The sequence below is a fragment of the Euleptes europaea genome, chromosome 10 (genome assembly GCF_029931775.1).
Source record: "Euleptes europaea isolate rEulEur1 chromosome 10, rEulEur1.hap1, whole genome shotgun sequence".
Lineage (NCBI taxonomy): Eukaryota > Metazoa > Chordata > Lepidosauria > Squamata > Sphaerodactylidae > Euleptes > Euleptes europaea.
Genome location: NC_079321.1, coordinates 78,174,687 through 78,193,090, shown reverse-complemented (window position 1 = coordinate 78,193,090; position 18,404 = coordinate 78,174,687). Strand labels below are relative to the sequence as shown.

General features: G+C 47.6%; 1 protein-coding gene across 1 annotated transcript in view; it reads right to left on the bottom strand.

The window, feature by feature from the left end:
* Positions 1–268: 268 nt before the first annotated feature.
* The window catches only part of AKAP7 (A-kinase anchoring protein 7), a 126,150-nt gene continuing 108,014 nt past the window's right edge, over positions 269–18,404 (bottom strand). The window contains exon 8 of the mRNA XM_056856231.1: positions 269–482. Within this exon, the coding sequence (XP_056712209.1) occupies positions 277–482 (206 nt within the window). The 3' untranslated portion in view covers positions 269–276. The remainder of the gene's footprint in view (positions 483–18,404) is intronic.

Here is an 18,404-nt window from a genome sequence, read left to right as displayed (position 1 = left end):
GAGACAGACTGAAGCAGGTCTCTTTGTTTTCAGGCCTGTTCATCCCTCCCTCTCTCTCTCTGTCTTGCCTTTCTTCCCAGGTTTCAGTAGCATTTTGATTCTTAGCAGCATTGATATCCAAGTCATGATGCTCTGCAAGACAGGATCTCTTGTTCAGAAGAGGTATCTGATACCAGACAACAAACTCAAGGTGGCCATGGCAATTTAGCAGAGCTGACCTACAGGGCAAAACATGGATATCTGTGGTTGAGTCTTGCCTCTTGGCTCCCAAAGGACTCATTTGCCATTGTCGTTCTCACTTTCCTTGCTATTGCCAATGGCGGCCTCCTCAGTTTTCACTGGGCTTTCGCAATCAGTCTGCCTATTTTTGTTTTGCGTTTCTTCTAGATACTGCTGCACTGCTTTGAGGACGGCATTCTCCACCAGCTTTTTGCTGAGGCTCAGCAACTCCGCATCATCTGGCTCTGCCCCTCTCTTTTCACCTACACACCACAACAGACAAAAATCAGTAAACCAGTACAGGTGAGGAAAGAGCACGCAATACACACTGGTTTGGACCAATTCCTCAGCCATCCTTACCCATCTAGTCTTGAAAGGCAAGGTCAGGTGAGGCCATCAGGGCACTGGCTTCAGTTTGCCAGCAGGTTGCTTAAGGGAAGCAGGAAGGGGGCTGTCCGATGGCAGATCCTTGGCTGTGTCTCAAACGCACTTTCTGGCTCTTTTGTTTCTCACCTGTTCGCTATCCTAACTGAATGTCACTTAGCTTTCTCCCTGCTCCACCTATAGCATCTTAAGCCGTGGGCCCAGGGAATAATCTTCATAGACATTTATACAGCTGATGGATACTGCACATCAAGGTCCCCAGAGGCCTCTTAAACTGATGTTCATATTCATCTCATATTGAATTGTAATATACCTTATAAGCCAATGACTCATGAAGGAATATGTAAAACATCCTATTAGGAGCCTAAATGTTTATTTTTCTATGAAGCTGTAGTGCTTAAATTTAAAAATCAGCAAGTCTACTGAGCATAATAAATTTGTACTCTGCAACATTGTCTATGTATCTTCTCTGATATTAAAGGAAAAGCTATTATGTTTTTGTTTACTGAACTAGAGTATGTCCAAACTTTTAATGAAATGCACTGGTGTACAGGACTCTTGACTGGCCATTTAAATCTTTGAGTCAGAAAGACAGAGGGAGGTCAGGGAGGATGAGAATAATATTTGCAACTGCATCCTCTGTAAAATGATGCTACTAGAGACTGAAGTGTGGAACGATCACACTTTACTTGATTCTGTGCAGCTCTTACTATAACCAAATCTGGTGTTCTCCAGACATGTTCCCTTCTATGTACCCACTCATGGTACACTTTGGTTCCTATTACCATTAAAGGCAGTACCTGGTATAATTCTCTGATCAGAAATAGCAATCAGAGGAACAGTAATTCTACAGAAAAAGGGCACTAACGGAAGTGAGAGGAGGGCTGTGGGGTAGGGAGTACTTTTGGCTGCTGCTCATCCTAATGTGGCCTTTTGTTCTAAACAAGTATCCAAATGTGAAGGGGGGGGCAGCACAAGTGTTAAATCCCTTTCCCCTGAAGGAAGTTATTCATCCTGTACTCCTTTACCTCACAGGTTTCCTGTTCTATCTTGGTTTTATCTCTGAACAAGCCCTGGCATGGATAGCCCAGGCTAGCCCCATCTCGTCAGAACTCAGAAGCTAAGCAGGGTCAGCCCTGGTTAGTATTTGGAAGGGAGACCACCAAAGAATACTAGGGTCATGACACAGAGGCATGCAATGGCAGAGCACTTCCAAATGTGTCTTGCCTTGAAAAGCCCATGGGATTGCCATAAGTTACCTGTGACTTGATGGCAAAAAAAAGACCCAATCCTCTTCGCCCTCCTAGCCTGTCTTCCTTAAAAAAAATAATGAAGCTTTCCACTGTATTCAGTTCCTGCCTTCCTAGCCTTGCATGGAATTGTTAGCAGAGTTTTACTCCAAAGCAGCCTTCACTAACAAGCCATTGCTGCTCTTGAGAAGGCCTCCTTCCAGGGCAAGGGAACCGGTTGTTTTGAAGCACCTATCATCCATCACTTCTGCCTGCCTTGTCCTCCAACATCTAGTGGAGAAATATTCTAATAAGGGACAATCCTCTTTATTTGCGGCATTCATTGATTTTAGGGCAGCATTTGATACGATCTCCAGACCTTTACTCTGGCACAAGCCTGAAGCCACAAACATAGACAAAAGGCTCCTGATGCTGCTGCAAGCCTTACACAAACATACAGCACTGAGAGTCAGGTGTAATCGAGGAGGATATAAACACCTACAGAGGAATTAGGCAGGGTTGTCTTCTTGCTCCCCTGCTATTCGCCTACTATACAAACAATCTAGTTAGCTCTTTGTACGCACAGAATTTGCATCCACCTAAACTGGTGGACAGGGAAATTAATATACTGCACTATGTAGATAACGCGGTAGTTTTTTCAAGAACCCCAGTTGGTCTAAGGAGGGCGCTAGTGAGAGTGGCAACGTTCTGTGAGAAGGAACGCTTGATGATTAACTATGATAAAACAAAAGTCATGGCCTTTGGTAGTTGTCCTAAATATAGAAGGTGGAGCATAAATGGCCACATGTTGGAACAGGTATTTATGCCAATAAAGGAATTTTATGCCAATAAAGGAATGACGATGATGATGATGGAACAGGTAACCCATTATAAATATCTTGGAACGACAATCCAGGCATCTGGTTCCAAGTCGGCCCATAACACCCATGTACCCAATTTGGGGGAAAGATCAGCTCGTTCAATAATCAATTTCCTCTGGACCAAAGGGGTACATTATATTCCAGCTGCACTTAAACTTTATCAGGCGAAAACCCTAGCACAAATGCTATATGGAACACACCTTGATTCTCCACCCTCACGTTTTACTCCCATAGAGCGAGTGCAATCAAAGTTCCTTAGAGCTGCCCTGCAATTGCCAAGATGTGTACCAAATGTATTGATCCGTTTAGAAACTGGCACGATGAAGGTGGAGGCAAGGGTCGCCTTGTCCTCTATCTCTGGCTAAAAATTAATTTCAAACCTAAGGGTCTTCTCCCACTGATCTTATATGACACCTTTAGGTCAAAATAGTTGATAGCCATTGAAGACAAATTCAATAATTTGGGTTTTACACCCCTAGCACTACTTCAGTTAGGGTGGGAACAAGCTAAGTTAATTATAACCCAAAAGATTAAAGACAATGAGCAACAAGCAGATTTAGCAAGGGCGCCTCTATTCATGGCACCCCTCCATACTAAATTCATCCTTGCACCAGCAGCCTATCTCCGCTATTTAGAGATAAATAATTATAGACGGGCCTTTACCCTGGCCAGGTGTGCAGCCTTACCCTCTGCTATGCTAGAGGGGAAATTTAAGAAGATACCCTGGGAGGAGAGATTCTGCCCCTGAAATCAGGGGACTTAGAAACTATTGAGCATGCCCTCCTGAATTGTAATTTTTACACATTACCCCATTCTAAGTTTATTGAGCCCCTCTTATTGAGAATGGGACCTGACAGGGCAGGAGAAAAGATTGAGATGCTCCTACAAGGGGATAATCCTTCAATCACTTTACAGGTTGCGAAACTTTGTACGGCAGCAATGAAAATTCGTCGCCATAGAATAGTCTCTTAGCCCAATTGGCGGATGTATCTCGGCTGTTATTTCGCTTTTTAAGTGTTATAAGACTCGGACTGTAATTCTTTATTTGTAAGAATATATTAGTCCATGTTTCTTGTTTTATCTGGCTAAGCCGTAAATAAACAATCTATCTACGTATCCATCACTTCTGAAGTAGGGGAACTGTATCTCATCTGGCTCCATGCCCTGCTCCACTTTCCATCTTGTTCCTGCCTCCTGTAGATGTGTGGCAAGATTATGGTGTCCCACAACCCCCTGCCAAATAGCACATGAAATGGTTCTGAACAATAAACGGAAGTTGTCGTATGTGAGCAACCCTACTAGTGTGTTCCTCAGCATCAATTTGTTACAAAAGAAAAACGTAGTCTCTAAAACTAAAAAAGGAGCCAGGGATGAAAAAAATAGAGGCTACAACTATACAAGTGATGCAGCTGTAATTATTGATTGGCTTGTTTTTATTGTGACAGAGTAAACCGCAGCAGCAGCAGTCAGACCAAAACATTCAGAGCTGGGCTCTAATGTGCCTTCATTGTTCTAAAATTCGGCTGCTGTTTGGTAAACACAAAAGCATTGACCCCAAACGTCCCGATGCTTTCTTTCAGCAGTTAATATTATATGAAAAGCAACACAATACTTTTTAGGTGGACAGATCTGTGGAGATGCAAATTGCCTTGCTTTCAGCATACTTATTTTGAATTATTCAAAAACTGGGATTACTAGCTTGTTTGTTTAACAGATTCTTAGTGTGTCACAGATGGCATACAGATGTAGACAAAGAGACAATTAACAGTAAGCAAATAATATTTTAAAAGCTATGCTGTTTTTCTATATGTGCCCACAGCTCTCATATTTAAAAGTCGAATGCAAGAACCCTAAGGGAAGCTCAGACACCAAGCCAGAATGTTCTTTACGTGTGTTCATTCAGCTTTCCAGCAGACTGTAAAGCATTAGGGACACTATTAAGAACTGATAGTCTGTCTACACCCCCCTCCCAAAATACAGCAGAGTCTGTAACCTTGTTCAAGAACTAAATCAGTAAAAGTCAGGTGGCTTCATAATTGTATGGCCATTGCATTCTCTTGCCCTTGTGTGTAAAGCCATAAGCCTATCTCATTAATGATGTGCATCCTGGTTTGCGTGATACAACAGATTTGTAGTGTTATCAATAAGAAACACAAGGCAGATTTAGCTTATATTCTGATGGAGAGCACCGAAGCTTAAATACTACTGTGACGCATATTGGAACAGTAAGAACTCATATTATTTCATGAAACAGTCATCTTTCGAAAGTCAGCTTAACTTACTCTCTCTCTTTCTCTCTCCTGTGCGGTTTTCTAAGAGTATGTTTCACCAGACAATTTTGTGTGATTTGTGCTTCTGTATACTGGAAGAGGTTTGTACAGTTCAATCCTGTATCCTGTTACCTCCAGGTTTTGTTGCAGTAAAGTAAGTATATCACAGAGTCCTTATATCTAATGGCCAAGTATTGTCCGCCATCACCCAAGGACATTAAAAAAGACATACAACAGGGCCAGTCACAGCTGGAGGATAGGGGTCTGCAAACTGTTTGCAGAAAAATCTGACTGGTTAAAAAAATTAAATGGTAGTGCAAAAAATCTCTGTAACCACAAGAAATAATGTCTACACCAGGGGTGTCGAACTCATTTGTTAGGAGGGCCGGGTATGACATAAATGTCACTTGGTCGGGCCGAGTCATGTGTGCATAAATAAATAATGAAAGGGAGGGAGGGAAGAACAGAAGGAAAAAGAAGAAGGAAGGAGAGGGAGGGAGGGAGAGAAGGAAGGAAGGAAAGAAAAAAGAAGGAAAGAAAGAAAAAGAGGGAGGAGGGAAGGAAGGAAGGAAGGAAGGAAGGAAGGAAGGAAGGAAGGAAGGAAGGAAGGAAGGAAGGAAGGAAGGAAAGGAGACAGAGGGACAGGGGGGAAAGGGGGAAAAGAGAGAAAGAGTGATAAAGAGAGAGAGAGAAGGAGGGAGAGAAAGTGAGAAGACAGAAAGAAAAAGAGAACGAAAGAGAGGAAGAGAAAGACAAAAAGGGAGGGGGGAAGGATCTTGGCTGGGCTTGGGAAGCCCAGAAAGGAAAGGGGAAAGCTTCCCGGCTGGCGCACGGGGTTGCAGCGGGTGGCCTGCGCACCCCGGGGAGGGACGCCCCAGGAGGTGAGAGCAATTGAGCGATCCACTGCAGCCAAGAGCCGAGGAGGAGGAGGAGGAAGGGCGGCCCGGGCTGGCTTTCCTGCACTCCCCATCGGGCTGGGCTTGTGCGGCGCAGATGGCCAAGCTGCTGCTGGTCTCCAACTCGACACTGCACAGAGAGGGTTACTTGGAGCACTGCCAGTGACACATCCAGGGCTTCTTGGGGCCATGAGTGCAAATTTTGCTGGCTGCTTTGCAAAATAGCAGAAAAAGTTTGCAGCGCTTTGCAATTGCTTTGCTGAAAAGGGTTGGGGGGATCCTGGCCCCTTTTCTCCCTGAGCTTCTGGGAGGAGGCTGCAATCCTGGGTGCGTTGGCCCGGGACCAAGCCCCGCCCTCCCACGGAACTTACTTCGGAGGAAGCAGACTTCTTGGGTCGAATGTATTTCTGTATGGGAGGTTTTGCTTTGCGTTTGCTGCTCTGTACATGCACATTTCCCCCATCCGAATGCTCAAAACTCAACAATAAGCCCCCATGCAGAGTTCTGAGAACTCGGATGGGGAAAATGTGCAATCCAAGAGGCCAAGAGCGGCAAATCCAAGGCAAAACCTCCCATGCGTAGATGGCCCAGGGGTCACTCACCTACAAAGACATGGAAGGGGGAAAAGGAGCTTTGCTGATAGAAGCCGAAATGCTTCGGAAGGGCTTGAAAGATGGCTTGTGTGCAAATCAAAGCAGGCTGGACAGAGACTGGTCTGTTCACACACTGCCAAGGGTGGGGAACCTGGATTGGGGAGGGAGAGGGCAGAAGATCCCAAGGGGCAAGGAGAACCAGGGGCCAAGGGGAAGTAGGTGCCATCTTTCCCAGGAGGGGCTGTCCCTGTCCCCAAGTGGCTAGATCCCTGCGCTGCCCCCTTTCCTAAGAAGAGGAGTCCCGCCAACATTCCTGGAGGGTGGAGGGGCTGCATGCCCCGCGGAGAGGGAAGGGCCTGGTGAGGCGAGGGGAAGCGGGAGGAGGGCAACCCCACTCACAGGCGCAGCGCAGGGCCCTCCGGCGCACAGGTCACACCAGCCTGGCTAGGGGATGAAGCCTTCAAAGCGGTGTCCTTTGCCCTTCTCCGGCACGCGGGGGTCCCGTGGCTGCTCGAAGATGTGTGCATGTTGGGCAGCAGGCAAGGGGCAGCGAGGCAGAGCTGCTGGCGGTGCAGCGGCCCTGCACAGGGGGGGCTCTGGGTGCTGAGAAGCAGCAGTGGCTCAGCTCTGCCAGGTGCATCCTGGAGGCAGCGGGGCGCAGCAGCGGTGGGGTGCTGCTGCGGCCCGCCTAGGTGGCCCAGAACTGGCCGGTGCCCTGCTGTGTGCTTTCCCCTCACACACACACAGAGCCGCATGCGGCCCCGCAGCCTGGCACAACCAGGCAGAAGCCTTCGGCACTCCCTCTCCGGCCACGCATGGGCCCCGGGAAGCCCAGAAAAGGCCGGGGGAGGGGGGAAAGGGGGACTAGCTGCCTTGGCTCCGTGGGCCAGATAAAAGCCCTCCAGGGGTTGGATCCGGCCCGCGGGCCGCAGGTTTGACACCCCTGGTCTACACAATATGCAGAATCTTTCTTTTTAAAAAATAAAAAATAAAAATTCAGAGTTCAAGTGCCATACTGGGTTGTGAAGAAAACCCAAAATAGTGCCCAAAGACTGGAGTAGTGGCAAACACGATTGTTGGAAGAATCAGAGCAGGAGCCAGCTGGGAGAGTGAAGAGGAGCCAGCAGAAGGAAGGGAAGGAAAAACGAGACAGGGGATGCAGCAGGTGGTGCGGGGCAATGTGGTTTCCCTTCTCCTGTGAGTCCCTGTGGTTCCCTTCTTGCAGATCTGCGCTAAATGTATCACTATTTCCCTTAATATTACAAGCTGTCACTTGAAGCTTCATTCAACCAAAACACTGTTCTCACTGCCCACTCTATTTTCATTAGAAGATTTTTCTCTTTTTATTTGGTACACACATCCACGTCAAACACTTTCAGTTCTGCTCCCCACCTCATCCACACCTTTAGCATTTTCACCCTTAGTCTCTGCCAGTGATTGTGCAGTTCCATGAAAACATTATGTTTTCTGCAGGTTTAAACAAAACAACAGAGCTCAGAAAAGACAGCAGTGTCTTAACTGCAGGCGTTTACAATGGGTGTCATTTTAAAATATAAAATACAGCTCTCCAGAAGATGGTTCACTGATACACAGGAGCAAGATGTGTGAATTTTTTCAGAAATCGTCTAAATGGTCTAAGTACAAAATGAAAAACACCTGCAACTGTTCCTGGAGGATGCCGCTGTGGCAGACATGCCATGAGGGATCCTGCAGCCCACTTTACACTATTTATCAGCAGTGACTGAATGAAACATATCTATATGCAAGGGCACTCTGCCATTCATCTACCCCTTTTTTGTCCAGGCAGGAGACCACATGACTGAAACAAGCGATAAAACCTGACTTAAACAAATATGTCTATACTTAGTAAGGGAAGCCCACAAGTACCAGCCTTGCTAATGCAGCCAATGCAGCAATATACTCTGTTACCTTGGGCAGACCGTTACCTGGTGTAGTTTTGAATCCCCAAGGCCTTTCCAGGGGCGCAGGACCAATTAGTACAGTCTGCCCCTAGAAAAGGATGGATTTGAGTGGTTTTCTGAGCCCTCTGGAGTGGGAGGATTTTTCTGCTCATACGATTGGTGGTAGCAAGAGAGATTTAGTGGGCCTCTGGACATTGAATGCCTGATGTGCAACTGATGCCATTGCTCCTAAGCATCTTGTTCCTCACACTGGAGCTTGCTTGGCTCCCTGGTTCACAATGGAACTAGGGAATCTGAAGCACAAGGGAAGACCATGGTGACATCACAATGACAGTGGAGGAAAAGTCAGGCCATGTCTTACCAAACACAATTAAAAGTCTATTTTGTAGCACTGATGGCAGTGAAGAAACCACTTCTCTGCTACCAATGCATTTGCACAGAACTATCGAATGACACTATTTAGTACAATAAGAGGCCTTTCACAAATTGGCCTCTGGAAGAAAATAGTGAAGCCCTCTACAGTTCTCTGTGACCAATTTGCTAGGCATGTTGCAGAGAAACTTGCTCACATCCAAGTCAACTTGGACTCCACATTAGCAATTGTGTCACTAAATGTTCCTGAGATTTCTACTTGCCAGGTTCACAAGGACAATTTTCAATTAACTTGTCCCGAGGACGTGAATAGGATACTTGGAGATATAAGGCTCGTCATCTGTTCATTAGACCTGTGCCCTTCATGGCTAGTGAAATCAGCCAGGAAGTGGCTGACAAATCAGATGGTGCCAATTGTTAATTATTCACTGCAGAAATGCACAATGCCTGCACAGCAATGCCTGCTGAAAAGCTCAACACAATATGAGGAGGCAGATGCAATAAAACTCCAACAGTGTGGAATGAGTTACAATACAGTGCACTGGAGATGTGAAGACAATAACCAAAGCTGGTTATGGGAGCAAGCGCCCCTGAGAGAGAGAGAGGGCGAGCGGGCGCGCTGTCTCTCCCCGCCCCCCGCCGTGGAGAATGGCCGGGTCCCCCTTTCCCTTGCCCTCAATGGTTGGGAGGCTAAAGCCTCCCCTCCCCTCTAGCTGCGCGATTGCTGGGCGGGCGGCTTGGCGGTTCCTGCCCCCCCCCGCCTATCAGCTGTTGGGCGGGGTGGGCTTCCTTTGGTAGACCTGGCCTCTGGCTGAGTCCCATTGGGAGGCCATGTCTACCCACTGGCTTTCTTGGCAGAAGACCTGGACTCCGAGGAGGGGAAAAAGTCCCCCTTCAGAGGCCAGGTCTACCAATTGGCTTCTATGGGCCTCCGGAGGCCAGGTCTACTGCCAAGAAAGCCAATGGGTAGGCCTGCCCTCCCAATGGGACTCAGCCGGAGGCCAGGTCCATCAATAGGCTTTTATGGCGGTAGACCAGTCCTCCGGACGAGGACTCCAGACGGGGAGGGGGAAATGGCAGGGACTTACAATTTAATTTTTATCAATAAATAAGATCACTATTAAGTATGATATCAAGTTTTATTCAGTGTACCTATAGTTTAATTAAGACTTAAAACTTTAATTAAAGTTTATTAAGTTAATAAACAGTGTACCTACCTATATAGTTTAAGTTTAAGTAATTTGGCTCTCAAAAGAAATCTCAATGGTTGTACTGTTGATATTTGGCTCTTTTGATTAATGAGTTTGCCGACCCCTGGCATAGCTCAAAAGCGACTCACTCTAGGTGGCAGACACTCGGAGCCGTCTCTGGTCATGCCTCTTGGCTAAATGTTTGACCAAATATAGCAGGATAATTTTTAAGTTGATAATTTTGTATGGCCCGCGAATGATGTTATAAATATCCAAATGGCCCTTGGCAGAAAAAAGATTCCCCACCCCTGCTGTACAGTTTGATTTGTTTTGTCCTTGTGTAATCATTGTTTTAGTTATTTCTGGGTAATTAATTTTGATAAATTAGATATTTGTTTTTGTAAGCCACTTTGAGCTGTATGGAAAAGTAGGATAAAATACTTAAATAAATGTGTGTGCTTGTGCTAGCTGAGATTGAGAACTGGTAGCACACAATGTTGTCCCAAGGTAATTTTAGGATTTGGTGGTAACCAAGCTACTGTTTATTGCTTTTTTAAAGGAAAGGGAAATGTGCAAGTCAGTGCCCTAGCATACATAATACATAAAAACAAACTAAGAAAGAGAGAAAAAGTTCATGAGCATTCATGAACAGAACAGATGGATTCTTGACCTCTAAGACACTTAAAAAGAATAAAATGAAACCTCAGATCATAAAATATCAAAGGCACCTGAAGGGGGAAGAATCATGTCACTTGTTACTAGCAATGTTGCAGATACTGTCAAACAGGTGTCCCCCTGACACTCACTGTGTCCCCATGACACTGCATCTCCCATAGTTGTCACAATAGCAGTAGCTGGAAAAATGCCAGAGGTGGTCACATTAGACTGCTATAGCAAAATCCACAGGGTCCCGTGGCACCGTAAAGGCTGACACGTTTATTGTGGACTCGGTTTTGTGGACTAGAGCCAATTCTTTTTGAAATTTTCAAGCTGAGGAAAGACTGCAAATTTCCAGCAACAAGATAATGTGGTTAAAATGCTGTATAAGTGTGATGATAAACTTCTGGGGGGAAATTAATTGATTTATTTATTTATACAGGTACAGAGTTGTACTGTGAATATTTTATTGCTATATTTAAGAGGGTCATCAGATGTTCTCAGTTGATGCCATCTGGGGCAAGGGGAGCTAACATAATGCTGGAAAGTAGAAGATAAATAATGTAAGGCTGATCATGTGTACAGACTGAAGTTGTCCTTGTTTTAAAATGTATGATAAGCTATGGAATTAGGCACAAATTAAGTTTTTACCGGTAAAACAGAGTTTCACTTACCTGTAACTGTTGTTCATCTGGTGGATCTTTATGCAGTAACACATTGGGACTGCGCAGGCCAGCCACGGATAAGATTTGTCAGCTTCTAGCAAAATTGAAAGTGAGAGTGATCCCCCTCCCCTCGGGGCATGCAGCCTTCCCGCCCAGCGGTCACATGACCCAGGGGGAGGGAGCACTCTCCCCTCTAGTTCTCCAACCTGCCACCACGGAACCATAACCCCATGATTGCGGAGAGGTCCCACAGTGGGGAAGGAGGGAGGGATGTGTTACTGCATAGAAAATCCACCAGATGAACAACAATTACAGGTAAGTGAAACTCTGTTTTCATCTGCGTGGCTTCTATGCAGCGAGCTCGGTTACCCGGATGGCAGGTGTGGGACAGACACCGAAACAATGACTGCAAGACGGCACGTCCCAGTGCTGCCTCTCTAGATGAATCCATGTCGACCGCATAGAGCTTAATGAAACTAGAAGGGGTCGACGACGATGATGCTCAACAGATGTCTCAGAGGTCAATTTTAGACAAAAAGGCGACGGAGGCAGTGTAAGCTCTTGTGGAGTGCGCCTTGATCATGCCCGGGCCATCCACGCGTGCTCTCTCATAAGACAGTTTAATGGTTGAGGTAATCCACCTGAACAGGGTCTGCTGGGAGGCTCGGTGACCCTTACGGTGGTCGTTACAGCAATAACATATTAACGTTTTCCCTGCAAACAAGGTTCTTTGTGATAAGAAGGGAGGGAGCTCCGTACATTTAAAAGTATAGAGCCCTCTCCGCATTGGAAGAAGGGTTCGGCAATAACACGGCTAAGACAATACCTTGTGAAGAAAGAAAGCTTGGGTTTCAACATCACTTAATCAGCGTGAAACTTAGTAAACGGTGAGGAATGACAAAGAGTCGCTAAATCTCTGACATGACTGGCCGAGGTGATTGTGACCAGACAGGCAGTCTCATAGGATAGGAAAGAGGGGCTCCCAGTGGCCAAAGGCTCAAACGGTGTTTCATGAGTTGGGACAACATGGAGGGAAAGCTCCACTGAGGAACAGGTGGAGCTACCCGGGGATAGAGGTTGATGTGTCCCCGTAAAAAAACTTCTGAGTCTGGGTGTGAAAAAACACAGAAAGAGAGTCCAACTCAGCGTGAAGGGCCGAATTGTAGTCGAGGTAGCCAAAAATTGACGACAGGAAAGAAGCAGCTCTAGACAAACCATTGTCAGCAGCCCACAGGGACAAGCATTTTCGCTTGGCATCAATAAAAACGTCTCGTGGGCACTTTAATGGGGTGCAGCAGCACCTGAGCCACCCTATCTGACCATAGATTACATAGAATTCTCCATGCTGCCAGCTTGATTCTGGAAGGAATGTGAGAAATATCTTGGGGAGGACTCCCTTGAGTCAGGGGCATTAGAATCGTGGACTGGGATCTCCTGGGCCAGACAGTGCTACCAGGATGCCACTTGTCCTGTCCGTCCAGCTCTTGAACAGAACCTTGCCCAGCAAGGGGGGGGGCGACCAAGTAATTGGAAAGCTTCCCCATGGAGCGTGGGCTCACCCCCACTCTGGAGCACCATTGAGAAAACACTGAATTGTGCTGAGTCACAAGAGTTACATTTGCGGGGTGCCCCAGATTAGGAAGAGATAACAGAGACAACATGAGTCTACAGTGAGCTTGTGACAATTGTCAGGGTGATAACTTACGAAGTCTACGAGAACGTAACTCGTGCCTGGAATGTGAATGGCAGTGACTGTGGAGCCATGTGTTATGGCCAGGTCCAGACTGCAATGGCTTCTGTGCACAGCAAATGGACATTGTGCCACCCTGTTTGTGCTGGGCGGTGCTGTCCATTGTGACCTGAATACATCGATCCTCGAGGACCCTTGTAAAGGAACAGAGATCAAGCCTAATAGAATGAAGCTCAAGAAAGTTAATGTGCAGGGTAGACTCTTGAGCAGGCCAAACACCATGGGCCTTAAGAGTCGTACAATGGGCTCTCCATCCTGATAAGGAGGCATCAAGGACAATGAGCTTGTGGAGCAGGTGTTTGGAAGGCAACACCGGCCAAGAGGACCACCAGTCCAAGGAGGCAAAAATCGATGTAGGGATAGACAGCTTTTTGTATTGAGGGTCAATGTTCAGCTGGAATGCTGTCAGAAAACTGAGTGTGCAGGGGGAGCATCCACAGTCGAGCAAAGGCAACAACTGCAGTGGAGAAAGTCATGAGTCTCAGGTAATGAATTTTAGGGGTCGTTTGGAACCTTTTCTAGAACAGGTTATCTAACTTCCAAATGGAGCGCATTTCCCGTATTAGAAGGTAAGCTCTAGCTGTGGCCAAGTGCAGGTGGGTACCATGAATCTATGACCTTAGAAGAGGTCAATGGAGACTTTTATAGTTGACCAGGAGACCCATGTCGGTTAGGACGGAAAATAACCTCCGCCTGACTAGCAAAGGCAGGCTCTGAGTATCCGACTATCGACCAGTCGTCTAGGTATGGAAAATGACACATCCCTGCAGGGCCAGGTGTGTAACTCCCACAGATAAGCACGTCATGAAGGTGCGAGGTGCCGTAGCACGACCAAGGGCAAACTGCATATCCACAGTGCTTTCCCTTGCAGAGAAAACGCGACAGAGTTTGCGTCTTTGAGGATTGCAATGTGCAATATGCATCACGCAAGCCCAACAGCAAACCCCATCTGCTCATTTGGGAGTGGCAGGACCTTGGGTATTTAACATATGAGCGACATATGAGTTTGTGGATCTTGACCGCGTCGTCAAGTCCCCAGGTCTAGAGGGGGGCACTCCCCCTCTTTTTATTAACTAGGTAGAAACGGGAATAGTACCCGTAGTCCCAATCAGAGAGGACCTCCCGGATGGCCCTTTTCCGTAGAAGTTCCCGAACCTCCTGTAGGAGTTGGGCGGGAGCCGGCGACATAGTGCAAGCCGGAAAGAGGTAGGGAAGCAGCGTCTCGAGCTCAATAAGGCATCTGTGCTTTATCATCTTGAGAATCCAATTATCATCAGTGATGGACGTCATATACTGTAACAATCAGACAACCGGTCTGTGAAACGCACTTGAGTGTCTAGCCACGCCTGCTTGGGCTTGAGATATGGGCTAGGACCCTTGTGGGTCTAGAAGTCCCCCAAAAAAACTCCCTATCCTGCTGGGCAGAAATGAGATTGGGGGTGGAAGGTACCTTGGTACCTGTATAGGCGAGTTGTTTGAGATTGGCTGCCAAAGTGTGTTGGTTGTAAGCTGGCACAGTGGGGCGATGCCCAAGGGCTTAGCGGTTATCCTTCTTGAGACTATCAAGAACGGCATCGTTTAATCGCTAAAAAGCGAGGTGCCCTCAAAGGGTGGGTTCCCCACTCACGACGGAGGTGCCCTCAAGGGCAAGGTGCTAGATACACAACCAGGTGTCATACGGAAGGGTGGATTGGTTAAGTCATGCCTGCTTCCGAAGGACTATGGATGAGGCCATGACCTTGCTGGAAGGGTTCGCAATGTGACACGCCGCAATAAACTGCTATTTGTTGAGGGTCGTGTCTATGCTCTGAGCAGTTTAGTCTGATGGGCGTTGATCCTCCGGTAGGACACTAATTTGGGATGAAATTCCATTCCAGAGGGCATATTAGTATCTGGCCATGATTGCCATGAAATAGAAATGTGAAAACCGGTGGCACTGGAAGTATAAACTTTCCTGTGTAAAGCATCCAGCCTGCGTCCCCCCCGTTTAGGGGCAAGGAATGTGAACATGATCCATATTTTCCTGACAGGGCTTTGACTACCATAGAATTTGGGACAGGCTACTGGTACGGAAAATAACCGTCCTCACGGCGGATCTTGTAAAGGCTGTCAACTCTTCTGGTGAAGAGGGAGCCAAAAATTGGCTTGGTCCGATTAGAAAAGACAACCTCCAAATGCTTGTAACCATTGGAAGGGCCACCGGACCTGTCTCTGAGGAATGCAATGTACCCATGATGGTCGTTGTCCGAGACGTCAGGGAGGGAATATATATTAGAACCTTAGCCAGACGGATCAATTCTACATATAATCTCACATCCCCTGAAGGGGATGAGATTTAGTATTTCCTGCAATGTCCACAGGTGAGGGTTGCGAAATGCGGAATTCCAGGTCAGAGACCTGAATAGCCATTGCATCGGACTCAGAATGGACCATATCCTTTAATGTAGAAGGAGAACTTGGTTGGAAGAGTCTCCTTTCCTTTCCTTTTATCCCTTAGAAGCTCCTTGATCAATTGATCTTGAGCAGCATATATCTAGTGTTGGAGGGACATAAGGACTGAAACAAATCTTGCCACTGACAATGTAGCCTTAGGGTCCCTGTCACTTAGTAAAAAAGGCATTATGTCAGTCACAGAGGCATTGGATTTGTATATTAAAAGGGGGGAAATATAGTGCGATCGAAGTTCCTCGTAAAAGCGGCATTCCAAAAGGGCATGGGCTAATGTGTCAATAGAGCCAGAAGAGCAAGGGCAGATCCTGTCTGAGTATGGTATATTCAGAATTCTGCCCTGCATTACCATAGAAGGATTAGCATTCAATCTAGCCAAGCAAAAAGCTCTACAGAGACGAGGAGTTGTCAGATAATATGTATAGGCAGGCAGACCACGTGGAGGGGGTATTCCGAAGAACTGGGATGAACAGACGCGACGAGCACGAAAAGTAGTGCTGTTATAATCGAGCTCTTTAATGCGCTTTTTAATTTTGGCAAAAGCTTCAGTTTTCCCAAGATCTGATAACATATCCTGCGAGAAGCCCAGCAACGCCAGTTTCTCATCTAAGATTTTTTGCCATGAGGATTTGAAGGGGTCATGCTTCAGAGAAGCTAGGAACCCCTCAGTGCTAAAGCACAGTTTAAGGTGGAGTTTAAAGGCGGCCAACCACACCCTAGCTTCAAGTGACATTTGGCCAAACTCGGAACGAAGAGTAACGCCAGCAACACATCGAGGGGCATTTAGGAGTTTTCGTAAGAACTGAAGCAGTGGACGATCTATAGATTCATTGATGACTGTAATCCAGATGGCAACACCAAGGAGGATAATTGGGGTAATTTTCAGGTTAAAAACCTGAATGGAAGAGTCTCCAGGGGGAGTCTTTGCCTCAGCAACGTACGGTTCCGAGAAGGCTCTTGGTGCCGAGGGTCATCGCGCTGTCGTTGGCAATGCAGTGCCTATGTCAGAGGCAGCAAGGCGGCCGACTCTGACGATTGCAGGACTGTGTAGAGGACGAGCTGCTACGACGGGTCCCTCTACGCTGCCTGGACCCAGAGTAAAAGGTCGACAAGTGACAAACTGGATTGGTGAGAATGTCGACGCCGAGAACGTAGGCTCCGAGAGCGTAGGCGCCGAAAGGCCGAGGGCACCGAGAAGACGTGGCATCCTAGAAGGCGTGGGCGCCAAGAGGCCGTGGGCGCTGAGAAGGTCGCCGAGAGGGGCCGTGGGCTCCGAGGGGCCATGGGCGCTGAGAAGGACGCCAAGAGGCTGTAGGCGCCGAGGGGCTGCGGGTTCCGAGAGGCTGTGGGCGCCAAGAGCGTAGGCTCCGGGAACGTAAGCACTAAGACCATAGGCGCCGAGTGCATAGGCGCCGAGACCATAGGTGCCGATAGCGTAGGCGTCGAGATGACGTGGACGTCTGAATCAGAGCCGACACCTCCGCCTGCAAGCTGGGAGGATTTGGCGTAATGACGTCGACAGTGACCTTCGGGCTCGGCAACGGCAAAGGTGCATCGCTGTACAGTTGTGTCAGGAACTGCGTGCGGAACCGCCGGTCATCCTGGGATCCGCCCTGAATTATAACAGAGGGATATACCAGGGAATCACGAGGAGGCGAGTCCTCATGAACAATCGTTGGAGTCAGTTGACTCAAGGAGACGTCGACGACCACCGACGAACAGCGCCGAGGTGATGACGACCCCAATCGGCACCAAGGAGACTTCGAGGAAGACCGACACCGAGGCGCTCTGCGCTGAGGGAAGTTCAACGTCTGAAGGCATCGAGGCCCTCACTGCCAAAGGGGTCGAAGGCGCTCTGCGCCGAGGGAAATTCAAAGCCCGAAGGCATCGAGGCCCTCACTGCCGAGGAGCTCGAAGGCGCTCTGCGCCGAGGGAAGTTCGACGCCCGAAGGCATCGAGGCCCTCACTGCCAAGGGGGTCGAAGGCGCTCTGCGCCGAGGGAAGTTCGAAGTCTGATGGCGTTGAGGCGACTTCGACGGAGATTGGGGCGACGGTCTGAAGGAGCCAGGACAAGGAACTTGGCTGGTAGAATGATCGACTTGGACATCTTGATGACCGAAGGGAGGATTTAGCACGCTTAGACGTACCTCCAGAGACCAGCCGAGCGGTTTCCGACGATCAGTACGAGCCTTCCGTGCTCTGAGGGTGGAGCGAAAGTGCGGTTCCCTCAGGCAAAGGAGGCAAACCTTGTGGCAATAAGTCTTTGCATTTTGGTGCGACAAGAACGACGTTGATTGAAACGCGGAGCCTTCTCAGACTCCATTCAGTAATAGCAGTAGAAGAGAAGCTATAGACACGTTCTCTCTCTGTGGCGGCAGAAAGAGAACTGGAGGGGAGAGTGCTCCCTCCCCCTGGGTCATGTGACCGCTGGGCGGGAAGGCTGCATGCCCTGAGGGGAGGGGGAGCACTCTCACTTTCGATTTTGCTTGAAGCTGACAAATCTTATCCATGGCTGGCCTGCGCAGTCCCAATGTGGGACTGCATAGAAGCCACGCAGATGAACTGGTATATCTCGCTTATTAAGAACAGCTGAAGGGTATGCATCATTAAGGAAGAAATAAAAATGTGACAGCAATAACTTTTGATCTAGTAATAATTAACTTGTAGATATCTAAAAGCTAGGATAGAAACTGTAAAGCCGTAATAAAACTGTAGCTGTGCTTATCAGTGCTTATCAGTGCTGGCAAAGTTGCTCAAGGGTGTGGTTTTCTCATTTTTAATGGTAGCGACTCATCAAGGTTTTGAGCATAGCCTTTCAAAGTTTGTTTTTATTTATCCTGATATGTGTGCCAGCAGTTTCTTGTTGCCCTTCCTGGCAGCTGATAAATTCTACATTTATGCCAGAAGAAATTGCTGTTTCTGTGTGAC